At 35.8% G+C, this 18701-nt stretch overlaps 1 protein-coding gene across 1 annotated transcript in view; it reads right to left on the bottom strand.

Moving 5' to 3' along the window:
• The window catches only part of LOC104472047 (glycine receptor subunit alpha-3), a gene marked incomplete at its 3' end in the record, with an annotated part of 54038 nt that extends 44168 nt beyond the window's left edge, over nt 1-9870 (bottom strand). Inside the window, exons 1-2 of the mRNA XM_010087582.1 lie at nt 9855-9870; nt 4358-4477 (exon numbers count right to left, since the gene is read on the bottom strand). Coding sequence (XP_010085884.1) covers nt 4358-4442 — 85 coding nt within the window. The remainder of the gene's footprint in view (nt 1-4357; nt 4478-9854) is intronic.
• Between the last annotated feature and the right edge of the window lie 8831 nt (nt 9871-18701).

Raw genomic sequence — 18701 nt, 5'->3', positions numbered from 1 at the left:
TTTAAGCAGTCACTAATAATGAAAGATCTGTATTTGGAATTTGAGGACTGGTCTTACAAACCTTTAGGTAATATTTCTTTTTTAGGGTCGCTGAAGTAAGAAGCTGCTCTGTCACTGCTGGTGATTTGCAACTAGCAAAATCTAATGTGACCAATGAACCTGATGTTAAATACTTGAAGAATCAGAACGTCCATTAAAAATTCTGCCAACAGGACACAACTTGGAACATCCAGCTTTCTTTCCTCTAGGCAATAATTGTTTTGAAATATTGTATGACAATTGCAACAGAAAATCACTACATGTACTTCAGTCATTATAATACACAAGACTACACCTATGGAGCAGAATTCTCAGGTAAGGAGTTATCCCTCTGCAGTCATTTTGACACTATTTTTAAAAATTTGATACTTGGTTAATTATTTAGAGCTGTTGAGCATATCCAATGCTTCTAAGAATTCAGTAAAAGCTCGACATTGACAGCTCCTGAAAAGGATCAAGGGAAAAAGAAAAAGGGGAGAAGAACAAATGCAGAGTTTCTAAAAACTGTCAGGGAGAGAATTCTACTTCCTGGCTATATCAGATAGTTTGTTTGCAAGGCAGCTTTCCTTTCAGACACTTTTATGTTGTAGTACTTGTCACCATTTCAAATTTGGGATACTATCTTGGTTAAAATAGTGCTATGCTTTAAAGTGTAAGTTTGCTATATCAACAAGTGCTGCTTTTATGAAGAAAAAGCCATGAATCACTACAGCGCTGGTGCTTAATTTCAAAAGCAGCACTACAAAAATATAGTTAACAGTTAGCTAAAAAAAAACATAAAGGGAGAGGCTAAAAGCAGCTTGCAGACATTTTAGAGATCACTTAAAGATACTGTGCTGAGAGTACAAATGAACTTCCAAAAACATGGTCAAAAAGGAGAACAAATGAAGCTACTGAAACTGGACATCATATTCACAAAACAGGAACTCAGGCAAGTTGAACATAGATTAAAGAGAGAGGGGGAAAAAATAGAGCTGAAACTCGCTAGAGACAGAAAAGCTAACAATGATAACCATCTGCAAGGCGTTAAAAATAGAATCCTGCCAAGATCTAGAAGGTGAAATCAAGAGAACATGATTAAGATATAAAAGTATCCGTGAAAGTGAAGGTCAGAGCAGAAAAACTAAATGAAGTCTTTGTAACAACATTTGCCTCCAGTTGCTGGCCTTGTCAAATACTGGACCCATTCTGATGTAAGATTTGTATGAGGACTGTAGAAGACATTTCGGTTTAAGTGAACAGGAACAAACTAGCAGGCTGAGGTGATATCAAGGCAGGCATTATAAAAATATTTGCAAAATTGAGGAAATATGAATCACTGTGAGTCAGCTATCACCTGTGTCAGTTTTGTTATCAGTGGAAATGTATACCATGTCCAGCAAGTATAACTTGAATTAAAAAAGAAAAACATATTTATCTAAATTACTTTTTGAGTTAAGTTCTGACTTAAGAAGTTCCTAAATTAATGGTTGCTTAATACTGTTTGTTAACACCAGGGCAAGGAACACTTTACACTTTCCTATATAAGTCCCAAAATTTCCACCTTAATTGATTATTTTCAAAGGGTACAATCTGGACCATACAGATTTAAAAATATAACACCTCTTCTACACCAGCTTAATTCTGAGCCATGACAATTTTTACATACAGATTACATAACTGTGTCCAAATGTTGAAAGACAATGAAGTATTTCCCATATTTGCTGAAACAGATATAGTCTGGGATGTGGAACAGCTGATTAAGAGAAGTACTTTGAAGTTTTGAAACCTTGAAGGTTTGAAGTACTGGAAATAAAAATATTTTGCAATCAAAACAAAGATTTTACAAGAGTTATTGATTTTCTGTTTTATTCCAACAGCTAGATAAATACCAACAGTCTTCTCTATTATTTCTGTTGAACAAGAACAGATATGCAGAATTCCTTATCCAAAAGCAGGGCACTCAGACAAAATATAAAATTATGTGTTATTGACCAAGATTAATTATGACTGAAAGATGGTGATTAAAATCTGGTCTACACAGGAATTTTATTGAAAGAACAAATGATGCAAAATGATCATCTGAGTTCTCTTATTAGTACTCATTCTGTTTCTTAAACACTGTTGCCAAATTAAAAACTTAAAAAGGTATTAAGTCCCAGCACTTGTTCTAGGACTAACAAAACTATCCAGAAAGTGGCGAAGTAATTTGAGGAGACACTTATTCTTAGTGATAGATCTGAATCATTCTGGGCAGATTTGTTCAAACTGCGTAGCTGTCTAGAAGATTTAGAATGTGCACTTTTTGAAAAAGAACAATGTCAAATTAGGTCTTGTCTCTTTAAATTTCAATAGTTACAAAACAAGGCTCTAAGTCTTTTGAATCATAGTTTCAAGAAGTACTGTATTGAATTTGCTAATCTCTCAACCATCTGCCTGTTCTTCACTGTAACCCCATTAGAAGATTGTGATTGCATGGTGTCCATGACAACCTCCAAAATTCAATCCCCAAATCAACTTTTAAGATGTAAGTAAATAATTTTTAAACAGTTTTTTGTAGGACTTCAGGAGACTCAAAGAAGAAGAAAAACTGCAGTGCTTAGACTTTGCCTGAGGTCTTCTTTTGCCCAGCACAGCTTTACCTTAGGTTGAACCTGCAGTTTGCGTGCTAAAGACTACACTGTGGCAATAAGTCAAGATAACTTTAATAAGGAGCAAAAATAATTTGAGAGCTACCATTCATACAAGAAAGTAATTTTAGAAATAGTGTTTTGCATTTCTTTTGAAAATATTGTTTGATACATTAACCCTTCAGGAAGCCAGACACTGGAACATTCTTCAATGTAACTCTGGCAAGGAAAGTCCAAGGGACTTATTGTGTATGGTCATCAGGAATATTGATCACTGTTGTAAATCTTTTAGCAATGTGTTTGAATTTCCAGTGCAAGTTTGTCATAATCTGCGAAATATCAGCGCCACTAACTTATTAAAAGCAAAGTATTTCCAGCTGCAGTAAATCCTGGGTAATAAGTTTATATATACAGCACCAACTATTTATGGCTTACTGGTGAGGAAGTAATTAGACAAACTACTTACTTGGTCCTTATGAATCAGTCTGGGCAAATTCTGGAAAAACTAGCAAATACCAATGTCTTTAGTGTCATAAACACTTAAGTTTCTGGGACTTGAAGATGTAAAAAAATTATTAAATTTAGTGCTGAATAAGAATTAAAATAGAAAGGCAGAGACAGATGACTTAGAGGAGGAAGACCTGTCTGCTTGAAGGAAAAGTTTTGTAGTAAGCATGGAGTAAAACCTGCCTTATAGTGAAATGTTAGAGCTAAGAGAATCTCTTGGACTCAAGAAGATAGGCATACGAGGAGGCAGCTAAGGCAAAGTAAGAATAGTATGATTTTTAGTCAGAATAGGTTTATCCTTTCAAAAAAACCCCTATACTTTGGAGAATTTAAAGACTGATAACTTGATTTAAAGATTCAGAAACACTATATTATTGGAACTCTCTACATTCTAAAAAAAAAAAGAAAAGTAAAATTTACCTAAACCTGCCAGACTGCAAAAGTTAGAATGGGTAGTATTTGTCTGTACAATAGTTTGTATATTTGTATAATAATATAGTTTGTGTAATCCTTTACTAAATACTCTACTGTAGCATGCCTGAGCCCGCATGATATGGTTTGCCCTAAGACACTCAGAAGAGGAAATAATTGCACCTGCAAACTTTGGATTTCCAATCTTCTTTTAAACTCCTTTATCTTGTTTGAATCTCCTTTTTGATAAGTGCATAAAAGGCACACACAAAGAGACAATTCCAGGTGTTGAGAACCTGCAGTATCAGCAGAGAACTAAGAACAGGGAGAGGAACAAAATGAAAGATGGTCCCTTTTGCCATTTCAAAGCAGAACTGGGGGGCAGGAGTGATTAATCTAGTTAGATGATGGCTTGGGTAACTGAGATGAGCTCTCTTGAGTTTGATGGTCATCTCATTAACATACTCTTTCTTTTAGTTAGGATCAGGCAGGTATGAGGATTTGGCCTCTCTTTCACAGAACTTGCTTTCTGGAGTGCTTCAGGCTATGGTAGTCCAAGGTAGTCCATTAACAAACATTTCAGGAAAGAAAAAAAATAAAGCAAGACCCTATTAGACAATTCAAATCTAGTGACAAGCTATATTACTACTGAAATGAATTGTCATCGCAAAGAAAGGCAAAAGAAGGCACTTCTTTCTTTCAGTATTTTTTTCATATTTCTTCTAGAAACTGCATTTGTGTAAGAAAAATACTGAGATACTGAAAATCTGAAAGTTTAGGTTTGAAATTACCTTTGAAATTTGGTCTGATCCTTGCATCGTAGCCTGACATCCTACCCATTAGCTTATCCAGGAAATCAGATGGCGACATTGGCATGCTACGAGATCTTGCGCTGTCTGTTTCCTTTGTGGCTACCAGGCTAATAGCAAAGAAGAACAAACAAAAAAAAAGCAGAACAAAACATTTCATTAGAGAAACTTGAATTTTATGCAGTCAATCACTTAGTTCATTCTTGTACAAACAAGAAAATAGGAAAGCTAAGATTGCCTTTCAAGCTTGTTTGTGCTTCAAAAATAGCTGTAACAAAGAAATTGAAACAGTAAGTTCTTTTTATATCTGTCATTTTATATGCAAATTTTATTTTGCTAAGCTTCACCATTATAGGTCGCTGTTACCTCTTCCTCAGGACTTCTCGAGAATAATAACAGAGGCAGTCAACAGTAATCAATTAATTATAACAGAGTTAAATAATGTCATCTACACAAATAGCTGTGCATGTGGAACATCATAATTTGGAGTCTACTCTAAGATTGGTCTGTTTAACTGGGTGTGGTGTAATAGAAGCCTAGACCAGAAAAAAAAAAAGTAGTAAAGATCTTTCAGAGGGTAGTACTACTGCCATCAATTTTTGTTCAGCCTACGTTTAATGTTGAAATTTAAACATAATACAGCATATCAAACCGTTTCTTGGCAAATGGTATTCTTTGACATTGTCTTAGAGTTTTGTTTTCTGCTAAAACAAAAGTGACTGCTGCCATGGAAAAAACCCCACAAGTTACTGAAGGAACTATCTTGGGGCAAAATTTTCATCTCAGGGCCACATGGCAAATGTCATCTCCTATAGCCTCCTCTCCATATGTATGCAGAACTCCCACTGACATTCTAAAGCGTGCTCTGCACATGCCAAGAGACAAGAGTATCAGCACTACAAAGCAGCTATGTGGAACTGAAGAAAAGGTCTTTATTGCTGTGGAACTCTTACATGAGTACTAGCCAACACATTGAAAAAACAACACAGTCAGTAAATATATATATATAAATAAAATTATGAATAACATTGTGACAACAGTGCAACTACAACCATTCATGGCTTTTGGAGTCTCACAAAAGATAAAGAGCTTTTCCTGTTTTTGCTGACTTCTAGTCAAAAATCTTTTACAGAAGAATGTGAATCTCTTTTATTTACTCACTCATTGTCCCCTGCTAATGACAATTCACTCTTTTAGAAGTGCTTAAATATGCCTTTGTTTAGAAGTAAACATGGGGAACAATGTAAAACTCTTAGGAATTTTCTAACTCCTAAAAAACCTGTGCTTAACTTTGCTTGTTAACAATGGGTAGAGTTCCAGAATGGAAAAGTTCCATAGAGCTATGTCTATAAGCAGATGCCATGTTAAGTACAGACTGGGAATGTTGTTTTTTTCCTCCCAAGGCTGTGTTACTCAGGACACGAAAAATCACAGTTTTATAGCAACTTCCATTTAGAAGGTCTATTAAAAAAATCTGTGTTTGAATTTGCAATTTGGATTCAATATCTTAAGTAAAAAATTATTTAATATTAAGTCTTGAGTGTTACAAATTTGGACACTGTCATGTTGGAACAGGTTGGCCAGGGAAGTGGTTGGATCACTATCCCTGGAGGTATTTAAAAGACGTGTAGACGTGGCACTTAGGGACATGATTTAGCGGTGGACTTGGCAGTGTTAGCTTTAACGGTTGGACTCAATGATCTTAAAGGACTTTTCCAATGTAAACAATTCTATGAATCTATGTTTTAGGCCCAGCTGGTAGGAGCACCACACAGCCACTCACTCACTCCTCCCCCTCCAGTGGCAGGTGGAGGAGAACAGGAAGAACAACAGGTAAAACCTTGTGGGTTGAGACAAGGGCAGGGAGAGATCACTCACCAATTATGGTCACAGTCAAAACAGACTCTATTTGGGGAAAAAAAAGGTGAATTTAATTTGTCACCTATCAAATCAGAGTAGGATAATGAGAAAAAAACACAAATCTTAAAAAAAAAAAAACAAAACCACCTTCCCCCCACCCCTCTCTTCTTCCCAGGCTTAGCTTCACTCCCAGTTTTCTCTACCTCCTTCCCCTCAGCGGTGCAGGGGGATGGGGAATGGGGTTTGAGGTCAGTCCATCACACGTCTCTGCTGCTCCTTCCTCCTCAGGGGGAGGACTTCTCACACTCTTCCCCTACTCCAACGTGGGGTCCCTCCCATCAGAGACAGTCCTCCATGAACTTTTCTGACATGAGTCTTTCCCACAAGCTGCAGTTCTTCACTAACTGCTCCAACATTGGTCCTTTCCATGGGGTGCAGTCCTTCAGGAACAGACTGCTCCATCATGGGTCTCCCCACAGAGTCATGGCCTCCTTTGGGCACAGCCACCTGCTCCAGTGTGGGGTCCTCCCTGAGCTGAAGGTGGATCTGCTCCCCCATGACCCTCCCTGGCTGCAGGGGCACAGCTGCCTCACCATGGGCTGCAGGGGAATCTCTGCTCCGACATCTGGAGCACCTTCTCCCTCTTTCTGCACTCACCTGGGTGTCTGCAGAGTTTTTTCTCTCTCATCCCATTCCTCTCCCTGCTACAGATTCAGTGCAGGTTGTTGGTTTTTTTTTTTTGTTTTTTTTTTTTTCTCTCCTCATAAGTATGTTATTCACAGAAGTGCTCCTACCATCGCTGACTGACTCAGTCTTGGCCAGAAGTGGGTCTGACTTGGAGCCGGGGAAGGTCCTAGCAGCTTCTTACAGTAGCCATTCCTGTAGCCCCTTCCCCCGCTACCAAAACCCCACCACACAAACCAAATACAGACATGCACAGAATATGAACATAAGAACCTCTAAAATGCTGTGGTTTACTCATATTTTAATTAAATCTGGCAATTAAGTATTTTAATTGTAATATTAACTGAAATCAGAGAGTTAAAATTAATCTTTCTGCTTATTTGCTTATCTAGTGTTTAGTCTATTCTCTGTGTAAGTTGATTTCCGTATTTCTAGATTGTTCATACATTTCTAAATTCTTGGATATTTATAAATTGTTCTGAATATTTCAGTACCTCTTTCAGTATTATCTTTCACTAAAAATGTTTCTTTAGTCTCCTTCAGTAGCTAATCTACTTCTTTATTTCTTCCCATAGCTGGAGAATGTATTTCCCTTTCTGAGAAAGTAAGTACGTAGCATATTCTTTTTCTAGTTCAATTTTGAAATTATCCCATTGGCCTCTAACATAATATTAATTGTCAATCATTCTGAATGTATCTGACTTGTCACATTATTGCAACTCATAATCATTTATATTTCCATAAAACTTCATATGTGGTTATAGAGCAAATAAAATATTAGAATACAATTACACGTTACTGCGTTTAAACATTTGCAAGTGTTCTGGTTTCAGCGGGGTTAGACCTAACTTTCATCTTAGTAGCTAGAATAATGCTGTGTTTTGGATTTGGTATGAGAAAAATGTTGATAATATACTGATGTCTTCAGTTGTTGCTAAGAAACAGGTGCACAAGAAGCTGGGAGGGACCATAGCCAGAGCAATGGATCCAAATCAGTCAATGGGATATTCCATATCACACAACATCATGCTCAGTATATAGATGAGGGTTGGCTGGGAAGACGTCTTTCTCTTCTGGAATAGCGATTTCAGGATTTTCTCTCCTTCCGGTTTGCTAGCTAGGAACAGGCTGGGCCTTGGTCAGCAAGCGGTGAGCAGTTGCTCTGTTTATCACTTGTTTGTATAGTCTATCATCATCATCATCATAATTTTTATTTTAATTTTAGTTAATTTTTTAAATTGTTCTTATCTCAACCCACAAGTCTCCTTACCTTTACTCCTCCAATTCTCTCTCCCATTCCCTGGGACAGGAGAGGGTGGGAAAGAGGCTGTGTGGTGTTTGGCCACTGGCTGGGTTTGAACTATGACAGCAAGGCAAGAGAATCAAGTTACTGTGTATACACATGTATAAATATAAGACTTAACTTTCTTTCTTGTACTCTTATAGAAGAATCACAGAATCACAGGATGTTAGAGATTGGAAGGGACCTTGAAAGATCATAAAGTCCAATCCCCCTGCCGGAGCAGGAACACCTAGATCAGATCACACAGGAACGCATCCAGGCGGGCTTTGAATGTCTCCAGAAAGGAGACTCCACAACCTCTCTGGGCAGCCTGTTCCAGTGCTCTGTCACCCTCACCATGAAGAAGTTTTTTCTCATATTCAAGTGGAACCTCCTATGTTCCAGCTTGCACCCATTACCCCTTGTCCTGTCACTGGATGTCACAGAGAAGAGCCTGGCTCCATCCTCCTGACACTCACCCTTTACATATTTATAAACATTGATTAGGTCACCCCTCAGTCTCCTCTTTTCCAGGCTAAAGAGACCCAGCTCCCTCAGCCTTTCCTCATAAGGGAGATGCTCCATTCCCTTCATCATCTTTGTGGCTCTGCACTGGACTCTCTCCAGCAGTTCCCTGTCCCTCTTGAACTGAGGGTCCCAGAACTGGACACAATATTTCAGATGTTACATTTCTGTTCTCTAGGATATATAGAATTCCTACCCTACACAATATATATGTCCCATATTTTTATTCTGGATTTAAATAGATTATCCAGAACAGAAGTATAAAAAAAGCCCATTAAGTATGGGTCACTGTTTCTGAACTGAGTATTTGTTTGTCTGTCCTTTTTTCAGTTCTCTGAACTTTTTCTAAATTTTTTTTTTTTTGTATTTGTTGATTTTAAAGGCTGTCATGGAATAGAGTACTTCAAAATTAGGGCAACTAACGATGAACAGGAAAAATAGTAGTTGCTGTGACTATGGATTTTCTCAAAATGGCATTTACCCTTTTGTATTATAACATCAGTAATGTTTTCTTTCATTAGTCAGTTAAAAATCTCAGAATATCTTGAATAATTTTATTGCCTGCTTCTGCGTCATGGTTTAATGCTAGCCAGCCATAAGCCCCACACAGCTGCTCACTCAGCGCTCCTGGTGGGATGGGGAAGAGACTTGGAAGTGCAAAAGTAAGAAAACTAGTGGCTTGAGATAAAGATAGTCTAATAAGTAAGCAAAAAACATGCATGCAAGCAAAGCAAAACAAGCAATTCATTAATGATTTCCTGTTGGTAGGCAGGTGTTCAGCCATCTCCAGGAAAGCAGGACTTCATCATGCATAATGGTTACTTGGGAAGACAAATGCCATAACTCTGAAGGTCCGTCCCCCCCACCCCCCACTTCCTTCTTCTTCCCCCAGCTTTATATGCTGAGCATGACATCATGTGGTGTGGGATATCCCTGTGGTCAGCTGGGGTCAGCTATCCCAGCTGTGCCCCCTCCCAACTCCTTGTGCACCCCCAACCTCCTTGCTGGTCGGGTGCGGTGAGATGCAAAAAAAGCCTCGACTCTGTGTAAGCACTGCTCAGCGATAACGAAAACATTCCTGTAATATCAACACTGTTCTGATCACAAATCCAAAACACAGCCCCATACCAGCTACAATGAAGAAAATTAACCCTATCCCAGCCAAAACCAGCACATTCTGAAAACAATATGTTCAGCATAACTAATACATTTTGTGTAAGCAAATTTGATTTTAGAAATCAGCTGTAATTTGTAACTAAATATTTCTCTGAGGAATGTTTTCCTTTTTTCTCAGCTTGGTGTGTTGCTGAGTAAAAGCTGGTTGAGCACTGCTGAATTGTGCACTTTCAAATTACCTTTAAGCAAAAAACCTGTATTTCAAGAATACTGTTGGACAAATAATAATTTAATCTATCCAAGCAGAATTGTGGAATACTCTTTGAGTTAAAAAGGGGAAAGACTTGGTAATACAGTAAGACCTGAGTGAGGCAGTGGATTTTAGGAAGTCCTGCCTTGCAAATTATGGGTTATCTGTTTGTGAATTAACATAAAAATTAGTTCTGTATGGTAAGGATTCTTCAGTTTTATTGTACATTGCCTCGGAAAAATAAGCCACTGGCTAAGTGGTTAGAGAAAGTTACACTCCTTTCATGAAGTAAGAATTTAGCTCCTTTTAGTGTTAAGGCACATAGATTCCTCCTGAGTACACAACTGTTACATAATTCCAGGAATGACTTTGTGCACCTCTAGAGGGAATTTACTCTGACCTATTGTATTTTTAAAAATAATTTGTGCATGCATTTTCTAAAAGGCAGAATTACAAGAATTTCATATCAGCAAAACTTTTATACTGTGGTGCATTCAGAAGTAAGATACAACAGACTTGTGGTTAGCATAAAGTGATTATACAGCTTAAAGTTACTGAGAAGGAAAGCTGTACATTTTTGTTCACAGACAGAAGCAATGAAGGCTTTCTATTGCTGAAGTCTTTCATTGGAGAGAGATTATAACCTCTCAGACTTCTGGTCTATTAGTATTTTACCAGGAAAAGTTACCAACAGGAATGCTAGCCCTAGTAGTGATTCTGTGTTATTCTTGTGAGATACTGCTGAATATTACTAACGATTATAAGAGTTTAAACCATCTTCAAATTTGAGACTTAAACCAGTACTTTATTTTACTTTCCTGAATGTGTCCTGAGCATCTTTACAATGTAACTTAAGTCTTGCCAAACAATTAAAAAGACATTTGCTAACTAAAGTATTGGACAAAAATAAAGAAAAAATGAAAAATACTGTCACACAATGAATTTGAATAATCATTTGTGACCGGCTGAATTTACACCATCAAAAGTTAGGGTAAAATTTTTTGTTCCAAATAAGCTGGTGTACAAAAGCAGGCATGAACAGAAAATTGGAATCACCAGAACTATAATTACTCCTGTCTTTGGTCTATTCTGTCTGTTAAATCAAAGTTCACCTAAAATCTGAAGAGAGATGAGCTTTGCATTATGTCGTGGAGACTGTCAAGTTGTAATTTCATGAACTGAGATACGCAAATATACTGGATCACAGGTCTGTGACAGTGCATGACCTACCAAAAGTCATATTTAAGTCAGAAATGGTTAGGTCAAGCTGAGGACATTTAGATTGGGATATAAATTTTAGAAAATAAGAAGCAGCCTGGTGCAGCCAAGATGTGTTTTCACTATATCAGAACTCACGTGCTAAATTCTAGACAAAGAGGTACTGCAGGGAGTTGTAGTAAGAATGCTGTTCAGCACTGCCATCTATGATCTGGAAAGAAAATACAAAATCATTGATACATTAAAATGAAGAATTGCAAAAAATGGACAGATGTATAAATATTGATGAGGGCAAGAAAATAACAGTTTCTTAAGTTCAGTCTATTTAAGTAGGACAGTTTAATACAATCAGAGAAAGGATATTAAGAGATAAATACATTGAGAATGTGGGCAGAGTTGGAGACAGCAGTGAGTCTGAAGAAAGGTTCAGAATTCATGTTGAACAACTCAGAACTATTGTGATAAAGTTCTCACTGCACTACTGTGTTATCCATTGGGGTGAAAAGAATGAAAGAGTAAGTAGGAGCATAAAGATCACTTATTAGTTTATATGATTTTAATGAGATCAGTTCTGTGACATTATATCAAATTCCATGTCCAAGTTTTAAAATGACATTGAAACATTAGGAAAGATACTGAGCAAAGCCACTAAACCATAATCTGAGAGTTGGTGAAATTTTCTTACAGTAAGAGATTTTAAGAGCTCAATCTGCTTAGTTTATCAAAAAGAAGATTGAAAAAGAAAATTATTGAAGTGTATAAATACCTCAAAGAGACAGAAAATGCTGGACATTTATCTAAAGAAAAAAGAAGAAAAATCAATAAGAGACAGACAAATTTGAATGGCAATTTAGGCACATAGTTTTAATAATGAAGGTAACTTAAAAGAAGATCAAACTGTACCAGCCAAGACAATACAACTTTCTGGAAAAAAAATTGACAAAATATAAGGTATTGTGTTTCATATATAGGTAGCTTGGTGAAAAAGAGTGACCTCTGATATATAGAAAAGCAGACGAAATTCAGATTAAACGTTACAAATCTCATGCAGAAATCTTGTGCCAAAAGACACATTACAGACTTGAAGAGGTTAAGGAAGTGAAGCAATGGGAGTGGCTCAAAGGGGAAAAAGGTTTCTTCTCAGAGTCCTTCTACGCTGAGGCTGGGTTGCAGGCTTGCAGGTGCCTATACTGTAACCTGTAATCTAGGTTGCAGGTTACACGAGTTAATGTTGGCCCATTTTGCTCAGTTCCATTCACAGTGAGGTATTTGACTTGCCCAGCACTTGTATGAGCATCAGCTCCCTGCACAGAATGGAAACTGCACTTGAGCTGCCCATAAACTACAGGCAGATTGAAAAACAGATTGACTGCTACTAGGAAAAAATGAGTTTGTGGTCTATTTATGACATGCACCTGCAAAGAGGAAAGAATTTTAAGCTAAAAGATAACTTTGTCATGAAAGCAAATGCATATGAAGAGACGAGGATTAAATTTAGATCATAAATTAAAAGGCTTTCAGCCACTGAAACACTTAAGTTCAGGAACAGTCTAGGACTTTAAGTAGAGATAGAAAAGCCCTGTGTGTTTCAAGATGGAGCTAGATACTAGGATGCTGTGACATATATGACTGTGATTGCAAATGATGGGACTCAGTTCTTTTCTAAGCTCTCTGCTGAGAATATGTTTACATTATTATTCTTGTATGTGTTTAAAATAATTACTACTACAGAACTCAGAAAAAAAAAACAGCAGCTGGCAATTTAGCTAGCAAGAGAAAGCATGGGTCATGAATCTGTGCCCCTGAAATGTCTATTTAAAGTGTTTGTGAGAGAAAGACTCACTCTCTCTTCCCTTCCTCCAAAAGAAAATGATTAAGAAAAACTCTTCAAAGGGAATTTCAAGATCTCCACAAAAGTTTCCTTTTCTAAAACATTTAAAGCTACAAAGATCAGATTGCTTTCCCGTGTTTTTTTGAAGGACCAAGTTATTTCTACTGATAAGCTGTCTGTTTTCTATCTTCCCCAAACTTCTACAGATTTTTGCTAAAGCACAAATAAAGGAAAGGAATTTTACAAATGGAAGTGCTTTGTATATGTTATTTTAAATGTTACATTTTCACAAGCAATTTCAATCATACTGCCTTTGAGATTTTTGTATCATTTGTGTGCCACAGAAAGTAGTTTTACTGTTTTACACTGATGTCTCTCTTTCAAACTTTTTATTGTCACGGTGAGTTCTTAAAAATAACTTTCAGTGCACTGTTTCAACCTTAAAAGATTATCCATTTATTTGAAAATATTGAAGAAAAGTAATGCACTACTGTCAACATTTGTATGAGAAAGTTTGTAGCCCTCCAGAAGAGCTTAATAAGAATAGTATAGACAAAAGGTGGAGGAAGAAAGTATGTCTTACACCATTTGCTGACTCTTTCAAGTTTGTTGCTGGAACAGGTGGATGACAGAGATAAAGTATGGTGTGCTGTAATGATATCCTCCTCTGGAAACTTCACAAAGAAAAGCTTTACAGTCCAAGTTAGAGCACTCCCTTAATTTATCCAAGTTATTCTAGAGTTTCACTTACCTTTGAATACAATTGATACAATTAATCTTTGAATTGGATAGTATGTTCATTTTCTTCCTTCCATAGTTAAACTGCCTATGCATTTTATCTTGAAAAGCTTATATTAATACCAACTTACTGTCATATTTGGCTTGCTGATTTGTCTTATCTGATCATAAATTATCTTTTTAATCTCGAACACAATCCATTTTAGCCATTCAGAGAAGTAGAAGTTTTGTATTTCATCTTACAATGCATACTATAGCTGTTATATGATGTTTTGCATGCACTATGATGGTCCAAGAGCGCTTTCATTTCATTACTTAGCTTATTCTTAAGATAGCAAGTGTGGCCAAATCTTTGGAGCAGTTGGATCTTGTGTTTGCGGTCCAGTCTCTCCAGCTGATGTTTGAATGTTTTTATGCACTTTATGTTAAAAAGCTTTGCAGAGAAGCTCAAGGAAATTAATTACACACTCATAAGGAAAGTAAAAACTGCACCCAGCCAATATGCACCCTGTTGCATCTCACAAGCAGCAATGCGCAAAAATATTTCAGTAAATTAATCTGAGTTGGTACTTATTCACTGGTTCATCAATAGTGGTTAAGTGAATTACTCTCATGACTACTTCCCTTGATTCTGTAACTGTAAGTAATGGTGATAGAATTAATCAATTTTAAACCAAAAATTATTCAATATAACCATGTAATTAACAAGGTCTGCTAAAATGAAATGATCCTCAAATAGATGGTGTCTTATAATTGCATTTTAAAAATTGTGACAGTAGAGTTTTGTAGTATGAAGACAGTATTTAAACCCTCTTCTGTGAAATAGAGATCTCTTAATAAAATGTATTTATTCATGGGAAAAATGAACATTATGTTTGGTGAAAAGAGGACATTAAGAGGTCAAAAGCGTAGGGTTTTTTTTTTGTAAAGGGAGTGTCTCTAATTATCTGATCTATTAATTAAAGTAGAAAAAGAACTAAAAAGATCAGTTTATCATATGTAGAATTTGCACACCTTATTCCAAGAGTGAACGTAGACCTGACGATAATACCATTTGACAGAATAATGTTCCGGAATGTGACAGCTTAAAACAAAAACCAACAAATGTTAGAAAGAATGACCACTGAAGGCCTCAAGCCCACTCAAATGAAAGTATTTTCTGTGTTCGAACAAAAATAAATCCTGCTCTTTCAGAAAGACAAAAACTGCTTTCAATTTTAGAAAAAAAAAGTCAATGTAAAGCATAAACAATGATAATTAGCTAGATTTTTGTGGATAAAGCTGTATCCTAGGGTTTTTCCAATTTTTTTTGCAGTTTTTCCATTAAAATGCATTTGTTCAGTCAAGTAGTATGACACGGATGTTCTTCTGAGGTGTGATTTCAACTGCTTTTCCTATTATTTCTGTTAAAGCTGACAATAAAGTATTGCTTGCTAATTAAACATGAAATTTCTTTTATTTGTTTTAGATAATAATAATTACATCAGATCAGAGAGAAACACAGAACTCTAACTCACATTTGCCAGAGAAAAAACTTGTCACTTCAACTTACAGGAGCAGAAGCATTGTATCACCAAGATTTTACGAGAGGTATTTTCTAAGCAAAGTTCTCAGGAGTATTTAAAATACTTTCTGTGACAGGTTAGGTTTTATACTGGTTTTTCACACTTTTAGATTTTTCTGTTTACCCTTTTATCCTCTTATTTTGAATAAGTCCAAAGAATCTGATTTTTTTTTAATATAATCCTGCAGAGATAGGTAGAGTTACATCAAGACACATTTTCAGCCAAAGTAACAATTTTTGTGTCCAGCAATAAATTTCTAATTTAAGATCACTAACTAATTATCCATTCTTTATTATTTTAGTGGTTAGAAATTAAAACTGTGTGAAGAATACATGGGATGACATTTCAGTGCAACTATTAAAAATGTATTTTTTTTTTCAGATTTGGAAAAATTTCATTTTTCTGTTTCAGTGACTGAAGTAACATTGCGTTTTAATGATCTTTGTAGGTTAGGCAATGTTTACAAGAATTTTTTTTACAATGTTCCTGATAAGTTTATGCTGTTATATTTTTTCCTTTTTACCAATGGAGTTGAGAATTCAGTCTTCCAGTCCTGTTTTTCATGAAAATAAATTGGTATAATATTTATAGCTTATTTACTTTATGTATTATAATTTAAAAAGCTGTGGACTGCTGTGGAGGGTTTCAGCTTTTCTTAACAGAGAGAGAAAATAGAGAACAAGGGGGAATTTAAGTCTTCTGGTGAAGTCACTCTGACCTGATCACCACTCTACAGGTCAAAGGTCTTTATATTCTACATGAGGGTAAATTTGTATATACTTGGGTTCTTTTGTGACTGTACTTGTATATAAGCACAATGCTTTACTACCCTCCCTTTGGAAAAAAGATATCACTTAGGGTAAAGGAAGAAAACTAACTTGTCAGCATTCTTCATAATCCTATGGGCATGGCTTTCTAGCTTAATTAAGATATGGATTCAATAAACCACAGGTTGTCCCTCTACTTTTGCTTTCTCGTTTAAGACAAGTTTATCGTTGCCAATTTCAGCCATGCAGCATGTGAATTTTCTTATGACATTTTGTGAATTATTACTCTAATCTGAGTATTTGTTCATTGTTTTCCCAGAAGCACCTACTTCCTTAGTAGTCTTTTGTACCTGTTGTATGCCTTATTTTGTATGCCTTATTTTTATAAATATTCTAAACTCAGGTCTTAGTTTCTTGCTGTTTCTTAATTTATGAATCCTACATTTTTTTGGAAAAAAGCTGACTCAAACAGCTATACAAGGAGCAGAGAATGTTTCAGATATTCAAATTCTGACAAATCTCTCACTATTCCAAAGACTTACTGCATGGGTTAAGTTTTTGACAACTTTAACTTTGAATTAAATATATTCAGACCTTCCCAAAATTCAATTAACTGTGTTGGGTTTTTTTTTTTTTTAGACAGATAATACTTGGCTAAAATAAATGGAATAACTTTGGAAATAGAAACTGTAATTCACTAATTTATAGTAGTCTGAACTCACTATCTCACTGTGAAGGCTAATTTGCATATTAACTGAATAATGGAGAAAAGTTATCGGAGTAACGGATAGATTGCATAATGACCAAGTAAAATAATTTCAGAATATTATCTTTTATAACACCAGATATCCTTTTATAAAAACATGTCGGAGCTGAACAATTCCTTTTATTTTTGTGATTAAGGAATGATTGCTCTAACCAATTGAACTTGTGCAGGACCTGTCTTTCACAACCATAATGAATAGTATTTCAATTGATGTCAATCAGACAACACTAGATTGAAAGGAGAACTAATTAAAATGAGAATTTTGCCAGGCCAAAACCTGCAAACTATTGTTTCCCGGGGCAAGCTCTTCCCAAATCTTGGAGCAACCTATGAATCCTGAAAATAGAATTGTAGGTTAAAGCTGCTTGGTTGATTCTGTATTTTGAATGCATCCAGAAATGTCCTTTAAATTGTAGAGCTGCATATTAATGTGTTTTCTAGTTCTAATTCGTTGCCTAGATTTTTTTACTGTTGTGGCATTGCCCCATCAGCTTACTTTGCATCCACTAGGTTGCTGTGCTGTCACTCAATATGAACAGGAACAGTATGCATCCACGGAAAAAAAAAAAAAATTATCATAAAAATTATTAGTGACCATTTAGAATGTCATGTCTTCTGTTCCTCCTTTGCCTTGTTTTGCTTTAAAAATCCACTCTTATGAGTTGGAAACCAGAACTGAAACAGAAAACAGTGCTTCTTTGATATGTTTCTTCTCAAACTATTATTTCATTATTCATAAAATTCTTCACAGAAAATCTTAGAATAGAATGAAATGGTTGGGGTTTATAAAAACTAGAGAAAAATTTGATTTTCAATTAAAACCCCGGGTTTTGTGAAGACTGAAGCACAAATCAATTAAACACTATTCCATTTGCCTTAGGGAAGCTCTGCTTGTATCAGTACAACAGTGGTGTCCTGTGCCTTCAGTGAGTATGTCACATGGCTGTTTAGAAGATGAGACTTTTTCTCCAAAAGAAGTTTGGTATAAGTTCAGTTAGATAAAAGCTGAATATAGCCTGAAGACTCACACACCTTAAAATAAAGTATTTCAACAAGCAGAACTACAGCCCAGACAAGTCAAAACTTACCAGTAAATAGAACTCGGTGCTGTATAAAATTCTTTGCCAATACACTTCTCATGAAATTGTTTATTTTGATTAGTCAGCTAATTATAGTGTAGATACTGTGTTATTACTATTAATTAAGAATTTTCAATTAAGACAAAATAGTTCCAGCTGGAAAAATACTGATTTCTTTAAAGAGTTTTACAGAAACATATCTGTTTCAATGTTGTTTCAACGAAATGCTGGCAGGCTTGGGTGGAATATATCATCCAGTGTCCTTTCTATTCCATCATCCAGTGTCCTTTCTATTCCATCAGCCACAATTAGGTTTCTAATGTTGATGGGAACTGAAGGTGGGGTCTTGGGTTCTAATTTTCAAAAACTTCCATGAACATCTCCCCGAAAGAACTGACAGATTTTTTCCTGCTTTCTGCAAATTAAGTTTCCTTTTATCCATTGAAAAAACAATAACATCTTTTCAGCACTGTGGAATTTTCTGTGAGACAGGAATGGTGATGTTCAGCCATGTTAATTTATATGAGATATATGGATTAAGCTTTTTTTTTAATTTTATTTTTATTAGTACTATCCAGAATCAACACTAAAATAATTCAGTATAACACTTTCTTTAAGGACCAACAGGGTTGAGCTTCAGGGTGA

The sequence above is a fragment of the Pterocles gutturalis genome, unplaced genomic scaffold, assembly GCF_000699245.1.
Source record: "Pterocles gutturalis isolate BGI_N339 unplaced genomic scaffold, ASM69924v1 scaffold17606, whole genome shotgun sequence".
In the NCBI taxonomy this organism is placed as follows: Eukaryota; Metazoa; Chordata; class Aves; order Pterocliformes; family Pteroclidae; genus Pterocles; species Pterocles gutturalis.
The sequence above is the reverse complement of the archived record's forward strand: the minus strand, read 5'-3'. Positions and strand labels throughout refer to the sequence as shown.